Source organism: Dromiciops gliroides, chromosome 5 (genome assembly GCF_019393635.1).
Source record: "Dromiciops gliroides isolate mDroGli1 chromosome 5, mDroGli1.pri, whole genome shotgun sequence".
Taxonomy (NCBI): domain Eukaryota; kingdom Metazoa; phylum Chordata; class Mammalia; order Microbiotheria; family Microbiotheriidae; genus Dromiciops; species Dromiciops gliroides.
In genome coordinates, this window is record NC_057865.1 from 163,979,429 (window position 1) to 163,994,627 (window position 15,199).

The 15,199-nt window shown below is 39.5% G+C and overlaps 1 protein-coding gene across 1 annotated transcript in view; it reads left to right on the forward strand.

The window, feature by feature from the left end:
* FRMD4A (FERM domain containing 4A) overlaps positions 1-15,199 on the forward strand; it is a 313,453-nt gene that overhangs the window by 207,446 nt on the left and 90,808 nt on the right. Inside the window, exon 12 of the mRNA XM_043967592.1 lies at positions 3,001-3,087. Within this exon, the coding sequence (XP_043823527.1) occupies positions 3,001-3,087 (87 nt within the window). The remainder of the gene's footprint in view (positions 1-3,000; positions 3,088-15,199) is intronic.

Consider the following 15,199-nt stretch of genomic DNA (forward strand, 5'->3'; position numbering starts at 1 on the left):
GGCTAACCTTTTATAGGATCCTCAGATCCTGAGGAAGGAATCAAGGAAGGAAATTAGCATTTACTAAATGCCTATTACATTTTATTACATTTTATAAATGTAATCTCATTTAGGCCTCACAATAACCCTGGGCAGAGTAGGTGTTAGCATCTTCCACTGTGCCACCTGGTTGCCTGAGATGTAAGACTTGCAGGCCCACTGGATTATAAGCAAAGAAACCTGTAGCCAGTCTAGCTACTTAATCTGAAGAGACTGGGAATTCATTACATTTTGGCCATAGTTTTGAGAAGCACTCCCATTTTTTAAATAGGGTGCTTTTAAGAACTACTAAACTCATTCCAATTTGTCCTGCTATTGCTGCAGAGTTAAAAAAGAGTTCTGGCTATTTTAAGAGAAGCCTCATGGAAATGGAATTATGTGTTCTGTTTTTCCTTTTCACTCTAGAAATATTCTAGATTGAGGAATAGCACAGGGATCTGAGCACAAAATTAAGAGCCTGGAATTTTTCATTTCTAAATTCCAATTCGTTGTTTGCTCTCAGAGAAAGACTTAATTTCAACTTTTCTTATTCAATATGTGGAGGTTAGGATTCTCTTCAATTTACCAACCCCTAGGGCTCCTACAAATATTACAAAGAGCCTGCCGGGGATTTTAAACTTCACTGCCTGTGGTTGTGGCCTTGGCTTGGACCACTGCACAATTTGACAAAAGACCATTTTATGCCTTTCTTGTATGTATTATGTCTTTGAGTAAACTTTGGAAATGTGCTTTTTTGTACTTTTCTACTTTATGTTTGGGAGGCTTGAGTTTCCAGGAGACTAAATGACTTAAGATTCTTGACTCTTTTGGAATTCAAATCATCAGTATTTGCCCAGCTACCTCTTTGAATAAAAGGCATAAGAGTCCAAGTGTACCTAAATCAATTGTATCAAGACTTAACATTTTGTAGCCCTGCTATTTCACTAATGTAGTCTTTTATGGGGTTATAAAAAATGCTAACCTGCTTAATCCAGTGTTCCAGTAATATTGAGTTCATTCCTGCTGTGCTTGCTGAAAACATTGTGATATATCGATATGTACTTTGTCAAGAATGTTCAGGCAAAGACATGACATCTTTAAAAATATGCTAAAACCCACAAACACCCATACCCTATATTCAAATCCTCAAAAAAAATCTCCCTCCCCCAAAAATTCCTATTGTGATAGAAGGGAGGTTTTAGAGAACTATCTCTGAGATCCTGAGACATACCAGCCCTTGAAAACACTTGTCATTCTACAGATTTGGGCTCTCAGTGGGGTCAGAGTTAGAGATATGCAGGTATTAGTGGTCATTACAATGAGCAACATTCTAAAGAGGGTGAGTTTCTGAACATTCTTACTGTAAATCTATAGCATCTTTAGTAAACAGCCCTTGTAACTCCAACAAAGAACCTCCTTTTTATATCATATAAAGGAAAAGGTTATCTAGTCTGTCCTTCTGGAAGTCACTCTGTAAACTTTTGATACACACATACACACGCAAATGGGAGGTGTTGGGCAGGTTTTTAGAGTAGCTACCAAAATTTTACTATCTAGTGACCAAAAAACTCACCACTTTTTAAGTAAAAAATCTTTGTGTTTCAATTTCTATGCTCTTCCTTCACCCTCTCCTTTTCCTTCCTTCCTCCTTCCCTCTCTTTCCTTCTTCCTTCTTTCTTTCTGTCTTGTCTTCTCTTTCTTCCCCTTCCTCCCTTCTTTTTCTTTCCTCCTTCTTCCTTCCCTTCCTTCCTTTTTTTCTTTCTTTCTTTCCTTTCTCCTCCTATCTTGCCCAGGCTGAAAATACACCATCCACTTCTGAGCCTTATCCCAATACTCATAAACCAACTCTGTTTTTCTGACCTAGACTAGTTTGCCCTTCTTTAAAGACAGCCTGCTGACCCTCCAGTCCTGGAGTTTTACTATATTAGTGGCAGATTTAGGATGGATCACTCTTTGTTTTGTTTTGTTTTGTTTTGTTTTTGTTTTGTTTTTTTTGTTTTGTTTTTTTGGGGGTTTTTTTGCTGGGCAATGGGGGTTAAGTGACTTGCCCAGGGTCACACAGCTAGTAAGTCAAGTGTCTGAGGCCGGATTTGAACTCAGGTACTCCTGAATCCAAGGCCGGTTCTTTATCCACTGTGCCACCTAGCTGCCCCCTGGATCACTCTTTACATTTTAACCCTACTGTTGTTCAGAACTCCGGAACTCAGGTGATCCACCAGCTTCCACCTTCCCAGCAAAAAGGATTACAGACATGCACAACTGCTTTAATCATAATCCCACTGGATACCCAAGTGTCCTCTTGCATTGTCATTTACGGCCTTTTGCTATACAACTCAGGAATTGTCCTTGTCAGTTAATTCCTCAGTTGCAGAAAGCCATCTTTATTGTTCTGCTCTAAACTCCCACAAAATGTGTTGATTCATTTCTGCTGAATGAGGGAACCAACCCTGAATCCCCAAAGCTTCCAGAGCAAAAAGAACAAAGCATTTCTCATAGAATCATAGAATTTTAAGCTTGGAGGGAGCTTGGAAATAATTTAATCCAACACCTCCTTTTTCAGCAAAGGAAACTGAGGCACAAAAAGGATTTTCATGTTAGGTTATTGTTTATTGTTATTTAGTATTTTTCTTAAAGGTGTCATGTAGTTGTCCAAGGTCACACTTATAATAAGTGGTAAAGCTGGAACTAGATTTCAGGGTTCCTGGCTTCTATCCAGTATTCCCCATGTCCTTCCTCAGCAGTTCACATGTGATAACCCTCTCTAGATCATGGAACACTAAGAATCACATAAAATAGATAAAACTCCTAATGGTGAGGAACTTAAACCATCCCTGTGTCAAGCTCCTCTCCTCCCCCTACCTCTTCAAGTAAACCAGGGACTTTTTCCTTGGTTTGTTTTCCCTTCCCTTCATCTTTAAACTTCTGCCTCTGTAAACAATGATATTAATCCCATCTAACTGCCCCCCTTTTTTAATATCCTAGGATAAGCAGGGAATTCCATGGTGGTTAGGACTCAGCTACAAAGGAATTTTCCAATATGACTATCACGATAAAGTGAAGCCAAGGAAGGTAAGTCTGTTATTATTTGTTGTATTAAACATCTTGCAGTCTTAACTGGCCTGATGGAGCAAATTGTTGGTCCCATAAATATGCCAGTCATTTGAGGAGATAGACATCACTTAAAACTCATCACGAAATTCCCTGAAAAAGTTATTCTCCTTGCCATCGCAAAGGAAAACTGAAAATGAAAAAGGCCAGTTTTCTCTTGTCTCTGGCTCCCAAGAACCAGTGAATGATGTTGTACTTTGGAGAAAAGACAAGTTAAGAGAACCATTGTTTGGGGTCTGGGGGTGGGGGGAGGTTTTGTACAACTGGTTGACTCACTCTGACAACTTTTGTTTCCAAAAACATAAGTGTTTGTGAACTTTGATAGCCTGTTGCATTCCTTAATGTAGCAGAGAAAAAGCGGGAAACATAAACCACATTTGAATGGGGAGAGTACATATAAATCAGTGACAATATCCTTTGGCATCAAGACATTGATCATAAATCTGGAAAACTAAGGACATGCAATAGAGAGGGGAAAGCCAGGCAGGAAGCTATTGCCAAAATCATTGTAAACATACAACAAAAGGTTTGAAGGGGCTTTCTTTCCTTTTCTCCTTAGTTTTCACACATTTCCCAGACCAGAACAAATTGAAAAATTATAATGGAAAGATCTCCAAGGACAATACAAACAATTGGATTTCCTGGCAGAGAATGATGGCAAGAACCCAGTTCAAATTCAGAGACTCATATTAAAAGCCTATCAAGAGGGAAGGCAAATATCAGCCTATTATGTCATCCTCAATTGCTTTCCAAGCTTCTTTATCCATAAGTAGATTGTAAGGCATGCTGCATATCTAAGCTTATTTTGGTTATCCAATTAGTATTTAGCCATAGTTTACTTCTTTATTAGGTTAGTAGAATCAACTGACCTCAGAGAGGAGAATGTTAGTTTGGTTATCTCTGAGTCCACTAAGTTCAAAGAAAGGAATTTGGACAGAAGATGGATGGATGGTTCACCAGGGAACAATTCAGTAGGAATTTGGCTCTTTAGGGGGTTAAGGAGTGAAGTGTATCATTATGTGGCTGTCTTTGAAATCTCTCCAGTTTTCATTTTTATGATACAGAAGAAGAGCTGGGTACTTCATTCTTATATTTCCCTCCTCTGTGTCTCTGCTGCCTCTTTCCCACACCACCTCTCTGAATAATCCTCTATGCTGTTCTAATTGTCTTGCTTTCTTTCCTTCTGGCATTTTCTCCCTGCATACCTCTTTATTTTAAAATAATGGAGCATTAGCTCTGAATTGGGACCTTAAAGGTCATTTCTTCAAATCATATTCCCATTTTCCAAATGGAAAAAATGAGACGCAGAGAGGTGAAGTCATTTGCAAAAGATCACAAAGCAGTAAGTGACAGAGCTGGGATTAAAACCAGACTTTTGACTCAAAATTCCAGCTTCTTCCCACTAACCCATTTCATGTAACAAAGGTAAACAACAACAACAACAAAAATAATACCAGTAACTTCTTTAACAAAGTTTTGTCAACTGAAAATTATCTACCCCCCCCAAAATAGAGTGTTAACATAGAAAACTGTCACCTATAAAATGGATGATTCAACTCTGATAGCTTCAAACCTTTTCCAAGAAGCACTTACAAGTATCCAAATTTATTAAAGCTTAATATATTAATATATTTGGTAATACCGATTTTTCTGAAACCCTCTCATTCAGGTACCAGTGAGGAGTGACAAGGCTCAAAGTCATGAATCCAAAACCAGAAACCTAGATACTCAATATTTGAGTCAACTATAATGGTATAGGACCTATCCAGGTCAAGGGATTAACAAATAAAAGGTTTCTGTCTTCCCGTGGTTATTATTTCCAACCTAGACTAGGTTAGTATTAAAAATGTATTGCATTGGGGCGGCTAGGTGGCGCAGTGGATAGAGCACCGGCCCTGGATTCAGGAGTACCTGAGTTCAAATCCAGCCTCAGACATTTGACACTTACTAGCTGTGTGACCCTGGGCAAGTCACTTAACCCCCGCCAAAACAAAACAAAAAAAATGTATTGCATTTCTGTGGTTTTGGGAAACCAACTTGAGTTAGGTGTTTATAACTGAGGTATGACCAGGTTATGAGATCCAGATCTCACCTAGATTCTCTTTTGGATATCTCAGCTAGACTGCCGTAGGACTTAAATCATAGACACTGTTTTGGTGACTTTCCATTTTGGTGGATTTTGTGGACTAGTCTGAACATCCATTGGAGGTAAGAGTAAGAAAGGAAGAAAAAAAAATCCTCCAAGGGGATTCATTCCATAGCCATGAATAAAGAGCCTTACTTCTATGTCACAGAGTCCTAAATTAGTATTGAGTTGAGAGTTAATAATAACTAGCTTTTTTATTGTTGTTCAGTTGTTTCAGTCATGTCTGACTCTTCATGACCCCATGTGGGGTTGTCTTGACAAAGATACTGGAGTGGTTTGCCATTTCCTTCTCCAGATCATTTAAGAGATGAGAAGACTGAGGCAAACAAGAGAAGTGACTTGCCTAGGGTCATACAGCTAATAAGTGTCTGAGGCCAGATTTGAACTCAGGAAGAGAAGTCTTCCTGACTCCAGGACCAATTATTTACTATACAGCCTAGCTACCCACACATAATAAAATAAAGGACAATAAAAAGCACCATATGTTAAGCATAAAGTCACTGATTTTCTGGGCCTCATGGCTCCTTATATAAAAGCATCTGTCCTTATATATAATTCTACTAAAATATAATTTTAGATAATAGAATAGAATTTAAAATTGAATTAAAATAAAGCTTTTAGGGACAGAAACTAGTGAAGACATGTATGCAATAATATGTATCCCCAAAGAGAAACCAGTGGGGAAATTGGGATCCTAAGAGACAAAAGGCAGGTCACGCTGAGCTATTAGTACAGACCAACTTTTCTGGAGAGTACCACATTCCCCAAACCACATCTGTCAACTGAAGCCTCACAACAGCACTTGGAGAGGAGTAAGGGTTGGCCTAGATCATGCACTCTACGTGGAGGTCTTCTCCACTCTTCATTTCCAGCAAGAAGCCTGGAGTTTTCCTAGAGTTTCTGAGCCAGTGGAAGCAGGGGTGGCCTGTGGCATGAGGATAATGATGAACACTTGAGTGACCACAGACATAGGGGTAAAGCTGCCCTCCCTAAGGCATCCGGGGCTAAGCACAGTTTTAATGATTTTAGCAAACAATTAACACGGTCAGAAGAGCTAAGCAGCCTAAACAGATCCTCTCGAGTGTTTCCATATGCCTTACAAAAACACTGCCCGCATGCTGAAAACTCTCCTGAAATAGCAAGTAACTGTTGGAACTTGCTCTAGGTTTTCTCACTCTGGCCTGGGGGAGACTTCAGCTTTTCTTCCATAGCCATTGAGGTCAGATCTAGTACTGGATAGTTCACTCTACCTCCTGGACCTCGGGCCGCCTTTTGGGAAGAAATAAAAGATCGCTTCCTCTCTCAGAGTTGGAACAGAGTAAAGGGAGTATCCATTCCTGGGGACTAATGGTTCTCAATCTCCTTCAAATAAGGATAACCCGGCTTTCTTCTGGGATCCACTTCTGCCCAAGAGTCCATTGCTCTCCCCCACTTCTTTTGGCCTAGAGACCGCATCAGTGACTCAGCTGTGGTGCAGAGCTAGAACTCAGCCTAATACGTGGCTTCCACTTCTTTAAAAAAAAAAAAAAGCTGAAAGGAAACCTTCTAGCTCGCCAGGAATTATTAGACACATGACATAGGCGACCCTACAGGTTAGCCATTCATTCTGCTCTTCTTCCTTTCAAGCTAAAATGTTGGTGTGGGAAGGATTCTGGGGCCACACATGCAGAATAATTTCAAAAAACTCCCCTAAATATGCAATACCTAAATATAGAAAATCACAGTTTGTACTTCACAACCATGCAAATTCGTGTTTGCCCAAACGCTTCTGTACTAAAAGGAATCAAGTGCAGATCCAAACAAAATCTATAGAAAGGATTTTAACAAGCCACCATTTTGTCCCCTCCAGCATCCCAGACTCTCCTTTTTTCTTTCCTTCCCCAACTATTCATTCTTTCCCATTCTCTTACCCTCGCTCCCCACTTCTCTGTTCCTTTCAGCATCAAAACACTTCATACCACATGCAAACACACCTTTTTGTGATCTTAGCTCTTGGTTCCTTCTTTCCCATGGTTTCTTTATGTTAAGTTTTATGGCAATTTGTGTTGCCAATGGGGATATTTTGAGCTGTTTGTGCTGACAAAATCCACTTGGGTTCTTTGAGTTTTTTAGGCCATTGTGAGAAAAGATTAGACTTTGGCACTGGCACATATGAGTAGATGTGGCCTGTAGGCTTTTTTTTAGCATGCCTGCCAGACTGAACATGTGTGTATGCCTGTGAGAATGGGAGGACAGTTCAATTCAAGAGTTGATTTGTTACATAAATGTTGCATTCGTTTCAAGAAATAATGAAGCAGGGACAGCTAGGTGGCGCAGTGGATAAAGCACCTGCCCTGGATTCAGGAGGACCTGAGTTCAAATCTGATCTCAGACACTTGACACTAGCTGTGTGACCTTGGGCAAGTCACTTAACCCTCACTGCCCACCAAAAAAACAAAAACAAAAAAAACACCAAAGAAATAATGAAGCAAATATAATAAAATTGGTAGCTCTAGCTGATGGTAAAACTTGAATTTTGTGTTGAACTGAATAACTGGCCACAGAAGTGGACTTTGACTGGGTGGAACCTTCAGCTGTCTTCAGCAACCAATGTCAGTGACTTTTCCTTTGGCCAACAGTAGGCATGAACATTTCAAAGATCACCCCATAATAGAAAACTATGCCTCCATAATCTCATCAGGGTCATGGGGAACCCATGAAAGTGATCCTAATCCCTCCCCATATAATATAAAAGTTGAATTTCTTTTTCATGCTTTAGTCTTTTTATTTTCAATATTTAGAATTTTATTTTCCCAAATTACATGTAAAATACAAATTTTGACATCAATTTTTTAAAACTTTGTGTTCCAAATTCACTTCCTCCCTCCTTCCTCTCCCCCCAAGAACTCAAGCAATTCAATATAAGCTATACATGAGCAGTCATGCAAAACATTTCCACATTAGCCAGTTTGTGAAAGAAAACAGACAAAAATAAAAATTCAGATAAAGGAACTAATAAAAAAAATTATGCTTCAATCTGTATTCAGATACCATCAGTTCTCTCTCTGTAGATGGATAGCATTTTTCATAAAACTTTCAGAGTTGTCTTGGATCATTGCATTGCTGAAAATAACCAAGTTATTCAGAGCAGGTCATCTTACAATGTTGCTGTTATTTTGTATACCATACATTGCATTTCCCATCAGCATCCTTTAGTCTTGAAAGCAATTAAATAGAAATCTAATTAACTTTAACAAAGAATCATTATGATTTCTCACCAGAAATCAGATTACAAATTAAGCAGCAAAAAATTAGCTTGGCAGACATTTTTCATGAAAGAGTCTTCTGATTCCAAAGGGGGACCCCAGATCCTTCATATCTGGGCCCAAGAATATAGAAAGTGCCTTCTCCTCAAGAAGATCGTGGTAAATGAATGTTGTCTACTTTGGCCAACATAATCCTCTTTTCTAACATTTTAAGAGTTATTTCAGAAGTGAACATGTTATCATACACTGATAACTCCTAAGCTCTATCTACAACATACCCAAATACAAACTAAAGCATTCTGCTTTCTTTTCCCTTTCTGAAATCTGTGGACAAGTGTTCATGTCTCATGGTAGATTGGTATAACACAAAGAACATCAAATTGGAAGATGTAGGATTTAGTATTATGGGTTTATCCTTAGCAGGAACTTTAGGGTCTAACCCCACCCCTCACTTTGCAGATGAGGTTACTGAAGCCCAAAGAGGCTAAGGAATTTGCCCCTAGTCTCAATCCAAGATTCAAACCCAAGTCCTTTCATTTCAGATCCAACGCTCCACTTAGATTCAAATCTAAGCTCTACTACTACTCATTTCTCTGTGATCCTAGGAAAAGTCACACCCTTTTTGGCCTCTGTGTCTTTGCCTGTAAAATGAGAGTTTTGGCCTAACTGTCTTCTAAAGGTCCCATGCAACTCTGTACCCTATGCAAAAATCTCGTTGTTCCTAAGAATAATTTTTTAAAATGTCTTAATGTGTCAGAGAGTTACAATGGAGACCCTACTGTGGCAAGGTATTCCACAGGGGTAACAACCAACAACCATTTATACTAGTATAAATCATTATCTATAGGGCCCAACCTAATTACCAGTTTAGATGAGGTAAAATATTCCTCATGGGGAAAAATGGTAGTATCATTTCCTTGTTATCTGATGGTCCATATTTACTTATTTATTTGATGTGCTATTAGATATGCTTTTATGTACACTTAGATGTACAATTAGATGCATTATGAAGTCCCCAATGAGGCTTCAGAGAAACAGGAGTGGGTTTAAATGGACTGCCCTTTATTCCAATTTAACATTTCTTTCTGAAGTGGCCAAAGCAGCATTATGTTGTCCCTGAGAATAACTTCCGACCAGGGGAATTCACTCTGGGAATTGATGTCATGACCATAAATTAGTAAAGATTTTTGAACTAAGTGGATGGGGGGACAAAGAAAATCATATTTATTGGAAATAGTCTGTTTAAGTGTGCTCCGATTCCCAGTGGAGTTGCCCTGTTTAATTATTCAGTGTAACCATTTCTGTTAAGAATGATTTGTTTTCTCCTCCTTTTGATTGTTTTCATTTCTGAGTGTTCTTGCTTGGTCTGGTTCTGGGTTCTTATTCATACTGTCCTCAGCATTCTCCATGGATACCAAAGCCTGTGCTGGACATTTTTATGTATTTGACATTCTTTGCATTTTGTAGTCTCTGCTCATCCCATGGTTCTTTGATCAATGAGCCTCTCCCTCACTCTTATCCCCACCCCCTATCACCACTTATCAGTCCTTCAGATCTCACAAAAGTAGATTGAGTGGGCCTTGGCAGGGTTCAAAAGCTTGTCTGGAACAGTTTCTGGCATATGGGCCATCCTTAAAGACCAGACCTGCAAGAATGCTTGTCATGAGAAAAATTCACTCTTAATGGTGTTGCTAGATTTTTCTATTTCAAAAACCACACACACACACACACACACACACACACACACACACACACACACGCACACACGCATATTTCAAAAGCCATATATACACACAGTGTTGCTAGGTTTTTCTATTTCAAAAACCATATATACATACACACACAGGGAACATTTCTCAAACTATTACTACATAACACAGGTGGGTCAAAAGCTTGATAAGCATAATATGGAACCCTATATTTTCATACAAATATAAGAAGTTGGTGTTCTTCAACTAGCTAATAATATAGAGAATTGTATTCCACTCTCCTCTGCCACTCATTAGCTACATGACCTCAAATGAGTCAACCACCTCTCTGGATTTTAGCATCCTTGTCTTTAAAATGAAGGACTGGGACCAGCTGATGTCTGTCAAATCTTCCACTGTTGCAATTCCATGCCTCTAATTCAAATGCACCTGGAAACACTGAACTGTAGCTTCACAGCTGTGAAATCCATCCGGGTGAAATTGCCCTCCACCTAGGTGGAGAGCAACTGAAGTCTCTAGAGCAAGCCCCAAAGAAATGCAAGCTGCTCAGATGCTAGCAGGTATCTATGCTATGCAGAGAAAATTTTCATTCTGCCTGGGATATCTACACTACTGGGCATTTTGCTATAGCTGTTTATCAAAATACAGAGTTATTTTTAAGTCTTAGAAGCTTGAAACTGCTCTTAGGCTTTTGAGACATGCTGCATATCACACTCTGCCTCTCAGGAAGTTGTGGCAGATCACTTCTAAGATGAAAGCAGTGAGCCGTTCTCCTGGCAGCATTGCCTTGGATTTTTATAATAAAGCCAATTCAAAATAATCCAAAATCTAATTCCTCCCTGTGGCAGGTACACTCTTAAAAGCTACCATTTCAAAATTACTTGAGCATGCAAGAATTTGCTGTCTATTAGCTATATGTGACTGTGGGCAAATTACCTACCTTTCTGTGCCTCAGTTTCTTCATTTGCAAAATGGGAATAATAATATTTGCATTATTTTCAGTCACAAGGTTTATGTGGGTATGCTTTGCACAGTACTACACAGCACCATATGCATAAATATGATCAGTTGCTATTATGCAAATAAACCACTGAAAGCCGAAAAGTGAATTTTAATTAGGCTGGTTGGTTCATTGTTTGTGATCATTTTAGGAGTGATGATTCATCCTATAGTGTACAAGTCCAAAAGTCATAGTCTATTTGTGTTTCCACTTTTCCCTTTTTGAAGTAGGAATAGTGAGATGTGACTGTATTAACTGGAAGATCCCAGAGAGCCCTACATTTCCTCTATTGTTGCTAATTATATAGCAAATATTGTTTTTCTTTGTTTTTTAATAACTGAACAAGAGATTGGTAATAGCAAGCAGCAAATAGCATGTGTTTGTAAAACTGAAAACTGTTTTTCTTGGTCTGTAAGTGGGAAAACCCAGAGTCTCTCAGTTCACCCAGAGTTACTATCTGCTTCATACCTGGCCCTGTAAAGGGGAAGCTAAACTTCCAGAGACACTAAACATTAGTCTTTTCTGTAAGTCTCTCCACCACCAAAACCACTCCCCCTATGCCATCAGCAGCATAGATCCCATCAATGTGAACCTGTGGCCATTTGTTTATTGGGTAACCTATTCTCAGATAGTGGGCAGCCTGTGCAGTGTTGCTAAGAGGGGTGCAAATGAGCTAATGGAGGGGAGGGAAGGGGGGAGGGAAGGGGAGAAGAGAGAAGGGAAGGGATGGGAGGAGAGGGGAGGATGATGGGAAGAGGAGAGGGGAGAAGATGGGAGGAGGATGGGAGGAGGAGAGGCTGATCACAAGCCAAATAGTGGCCAGGTAAAATCAGTAGAAGATTGTTTGAATGGGTCCTTATGTGTGAGAGTAGGAATGGATCTAAACTGTTCAAAAAAGTCACTGAATGCACCTCACCCCCACCCCCACCCCCACCACACACATTCATATCCTTCAGCTGTGTACTAGACAATTTGCCCAGAGACAATCTGAAATGGATAGAGAGAGCTGGCTGTACTTAGTGAGAGCATTTCTGAGGTTAACAGAACAGGTGAAAAAGGAAAGAGTAATGAAAAGCCATATAAGCAATTTGAGGATTTAGAGGAGAGAATAAAATAAGGTACAATTCAGTTGTGCCCTGGAGAGAGAAGATTGAGAAAATAAGAGTCCCCAGAGCAAAGAATCAGAGTGGAAAGCTGCCAATCCTGACATTCTGGGCAAATGCCAATTAATCCACAGACTAGATGATACCTGATCAAGGGCTCACACCCTGGTCCCCACACCTTTTATCTGCTGGGCAAGATTGCCCCGTAACTCAGAGCTCAGCTTCCTCCAGCATCAGTTGCTGATTTCCTACAGCCTGTTTTCCTTCCAGCAGCTGAATGGACATTCACACAGAGAGTTGAGAGGCCATATAAATAGCTATGTTGATTGTTTACATAGCAGGGGTCAAACTCAACAACATTTGGAATTTATAACATACTTCTATAAACACTCTACTGGCCGGCACAGCCTCGGATTTAGACTCCCAAAACATCTCAGTAGAAGCATTCTGTTAGCATTAACCCAGGAGCAAAATTGACCATGTATGTGTGCCTTTGAAAAAGCAAAATCAAAACCAAAAGTTTTTATTGAGTAATAAACCATTGCCAAGCAGCAGCCTGCCTGAGCTGCAGTGAACCATGTACAATTAGCCAATTAGCCACTTATACATAGTTTGAGTTTCTCTGCAGTATCTTCCCTTTTTGGCAGATTTGTGTTGTTAGTTACAGATATAGTGGTCATGCAGAAAGCAAAGGATTTCGTATTGGGCCAATACCTAGAGAGCCTGTCTAGTAGGACAACTGCAGCTTCATCTGCCACACAATTGTCACCATCTAGCTTTTCCAGGGTGCCTGTGGTGGTCTGAAAAGTGCTTCCCTATTTTTTCTCTGGTCAAGCCTCTCAAACCCCTCTGGAAGGCAGATTTACATTGTCAACTCAGATGCAATGTGGTCCCTAAGCCCCTGAGATCAAGCCTGACCTCATTCAAGGAAAATCTGTGCCCCAAAATCCAGAAAGGAAATTCAGTAGAAGCCAGGGTCCTAAAGCTCTAGAGTTACATTCTCTTCCAGATGTTCATGTTTGACTGGAAACCAAACTCCATTCCCATTTCAACAAGTGTTATAAGTCATGGCCCAGTCATTCTCTGGGTGTGTGTCTGTGGAGTCTGTGTATATGTACATAAGTATTTAAGTTTATGTTTGCATCTGCAGGATTGGAAAATCATAAAAAAAAAAAGCTGGTCCCCAGCCAAAAGTGTCACTAGCCAGCTCTGTGAAAGTTAATGACTCCTTGGCCACACATCATCAGTCAACGAGGAAAACTTGATCTCCTTTCTGTTTCTCTCCCGACTGGAAGTGGCTAGTGATGCCGCATCACCAGCTGGATGTTTGGGTACACATAGGAAAGGATCCTTTTTTACTATTATTGATTTAGTATTTTAAATTTATTTAATTAATAATTTACTATTATTACTGCCCACAACCAGTGGGCAGTTTAGGGGGAATAGGGCTGCAGAAAAGGATAGGAGATGAAAGGGTCTGAGAGCTTCTTGGGGTGATAGGGAAGCGACTACACAAGGATGAATGGGTAAGATCTTATAAGGGATCTTAACCCTCTTTGTGTCACAGACACCTTTGCCAGTCTTGTGTAGCCAACAGACCCCTTCTCAGGAGGTTTTTAAATGCATAAAATTAAAATACATAGGATTATGAAGAAAACTGATCATAGTGAGACACAATTATCCATTTTTTTAAGAAAGTTCACATACCCCAGGTTAAAAGTTCCTACAAGAAAGGCTATTAAGAGCTATGAGAGGGCCTGAAATACACATTAGGAAATGATGGAGAAGGAAGAATTAAATACTACTCTGAGGTTTTGCACCTTAGTGATTGGAATGATAGTAGTGCCAGCAAGGAAGTTAGAAGGGATGGGTTTATGTCAAAACCAAAAACAAAAGTAGGTTAAGATCCTTTGAGATATAGATCAGAGACACCTAGGTGGCTTAGTGGATAGAATCCTGGGACTGGAGTCATGAAAACCTATGTTCAAATCCAGCCTCATACATTTATGAACTATGCAATTCTGGACAAGTCATTTAACCTCTTTGCCTCAGTTTCCTGAGTTGTAAAATGGGAATAATAATAGTGCCTATGTCTCAGGGTCATTTTTAAAAGTGCTTGATACATAGTAGGTACTTAATAAATGCTTGTTTCCTTCCTTCTGTCTCTTTTATTCTGAGTCAGAGTTCACTTTGTGACTTTTCATGAATGCATATTTAAATCTAGTACATTAAATAACCATTAGATTATACAATACATGGGGGAGGAGGCAAAGATACAAAAAAGAAAGTCAATCCAAACAGCTGCTTTCAAGTCAACAGAAGATGTATTGAAGTGTCTCCCCATTGCCATGCAATCTGCTAGGTGCTAGTCAAAGATGAAAAAAAGAACTGTGTCTGCCCTCTGGAAGCAGATTGCCTACTAGGGAAAACATGGTATTTAAGTAAAGAAATGTAATAAAAATTGAATTATGAGTAAAGTCGTGGAAAAGTCAAATAGAATGTAATGAAAATTCTGAAATGGAAAGGCAGTACTTCTAGTTATGGAGATCAGGGAACATATGGGAGCTGGACCTTGACATGAGAAGAAGATTTCAGTAGGTAGAGTTGGAGAGATGAGAATATCGTGTAAATGCAGAAGAGAACCTACTTCTCAAATTAGTAGTTTGGGGCAAGGCTCTGGAGGGTCTTAAAAGCCATGCTAAAGAGGCTATATTTATTGTAGAGGCAATAGGGAGTTGTCAAAAGTTTGTTGTGGTGGTGGTTGTGTTATTGTATTTTTAAAGGGGAATAACAAAGTGACAAAGGGATAGAATGCAGGGAAGGAAATTAAGAGGCAGTTACAAGAGATAACATGAACTGGGATGATTCCA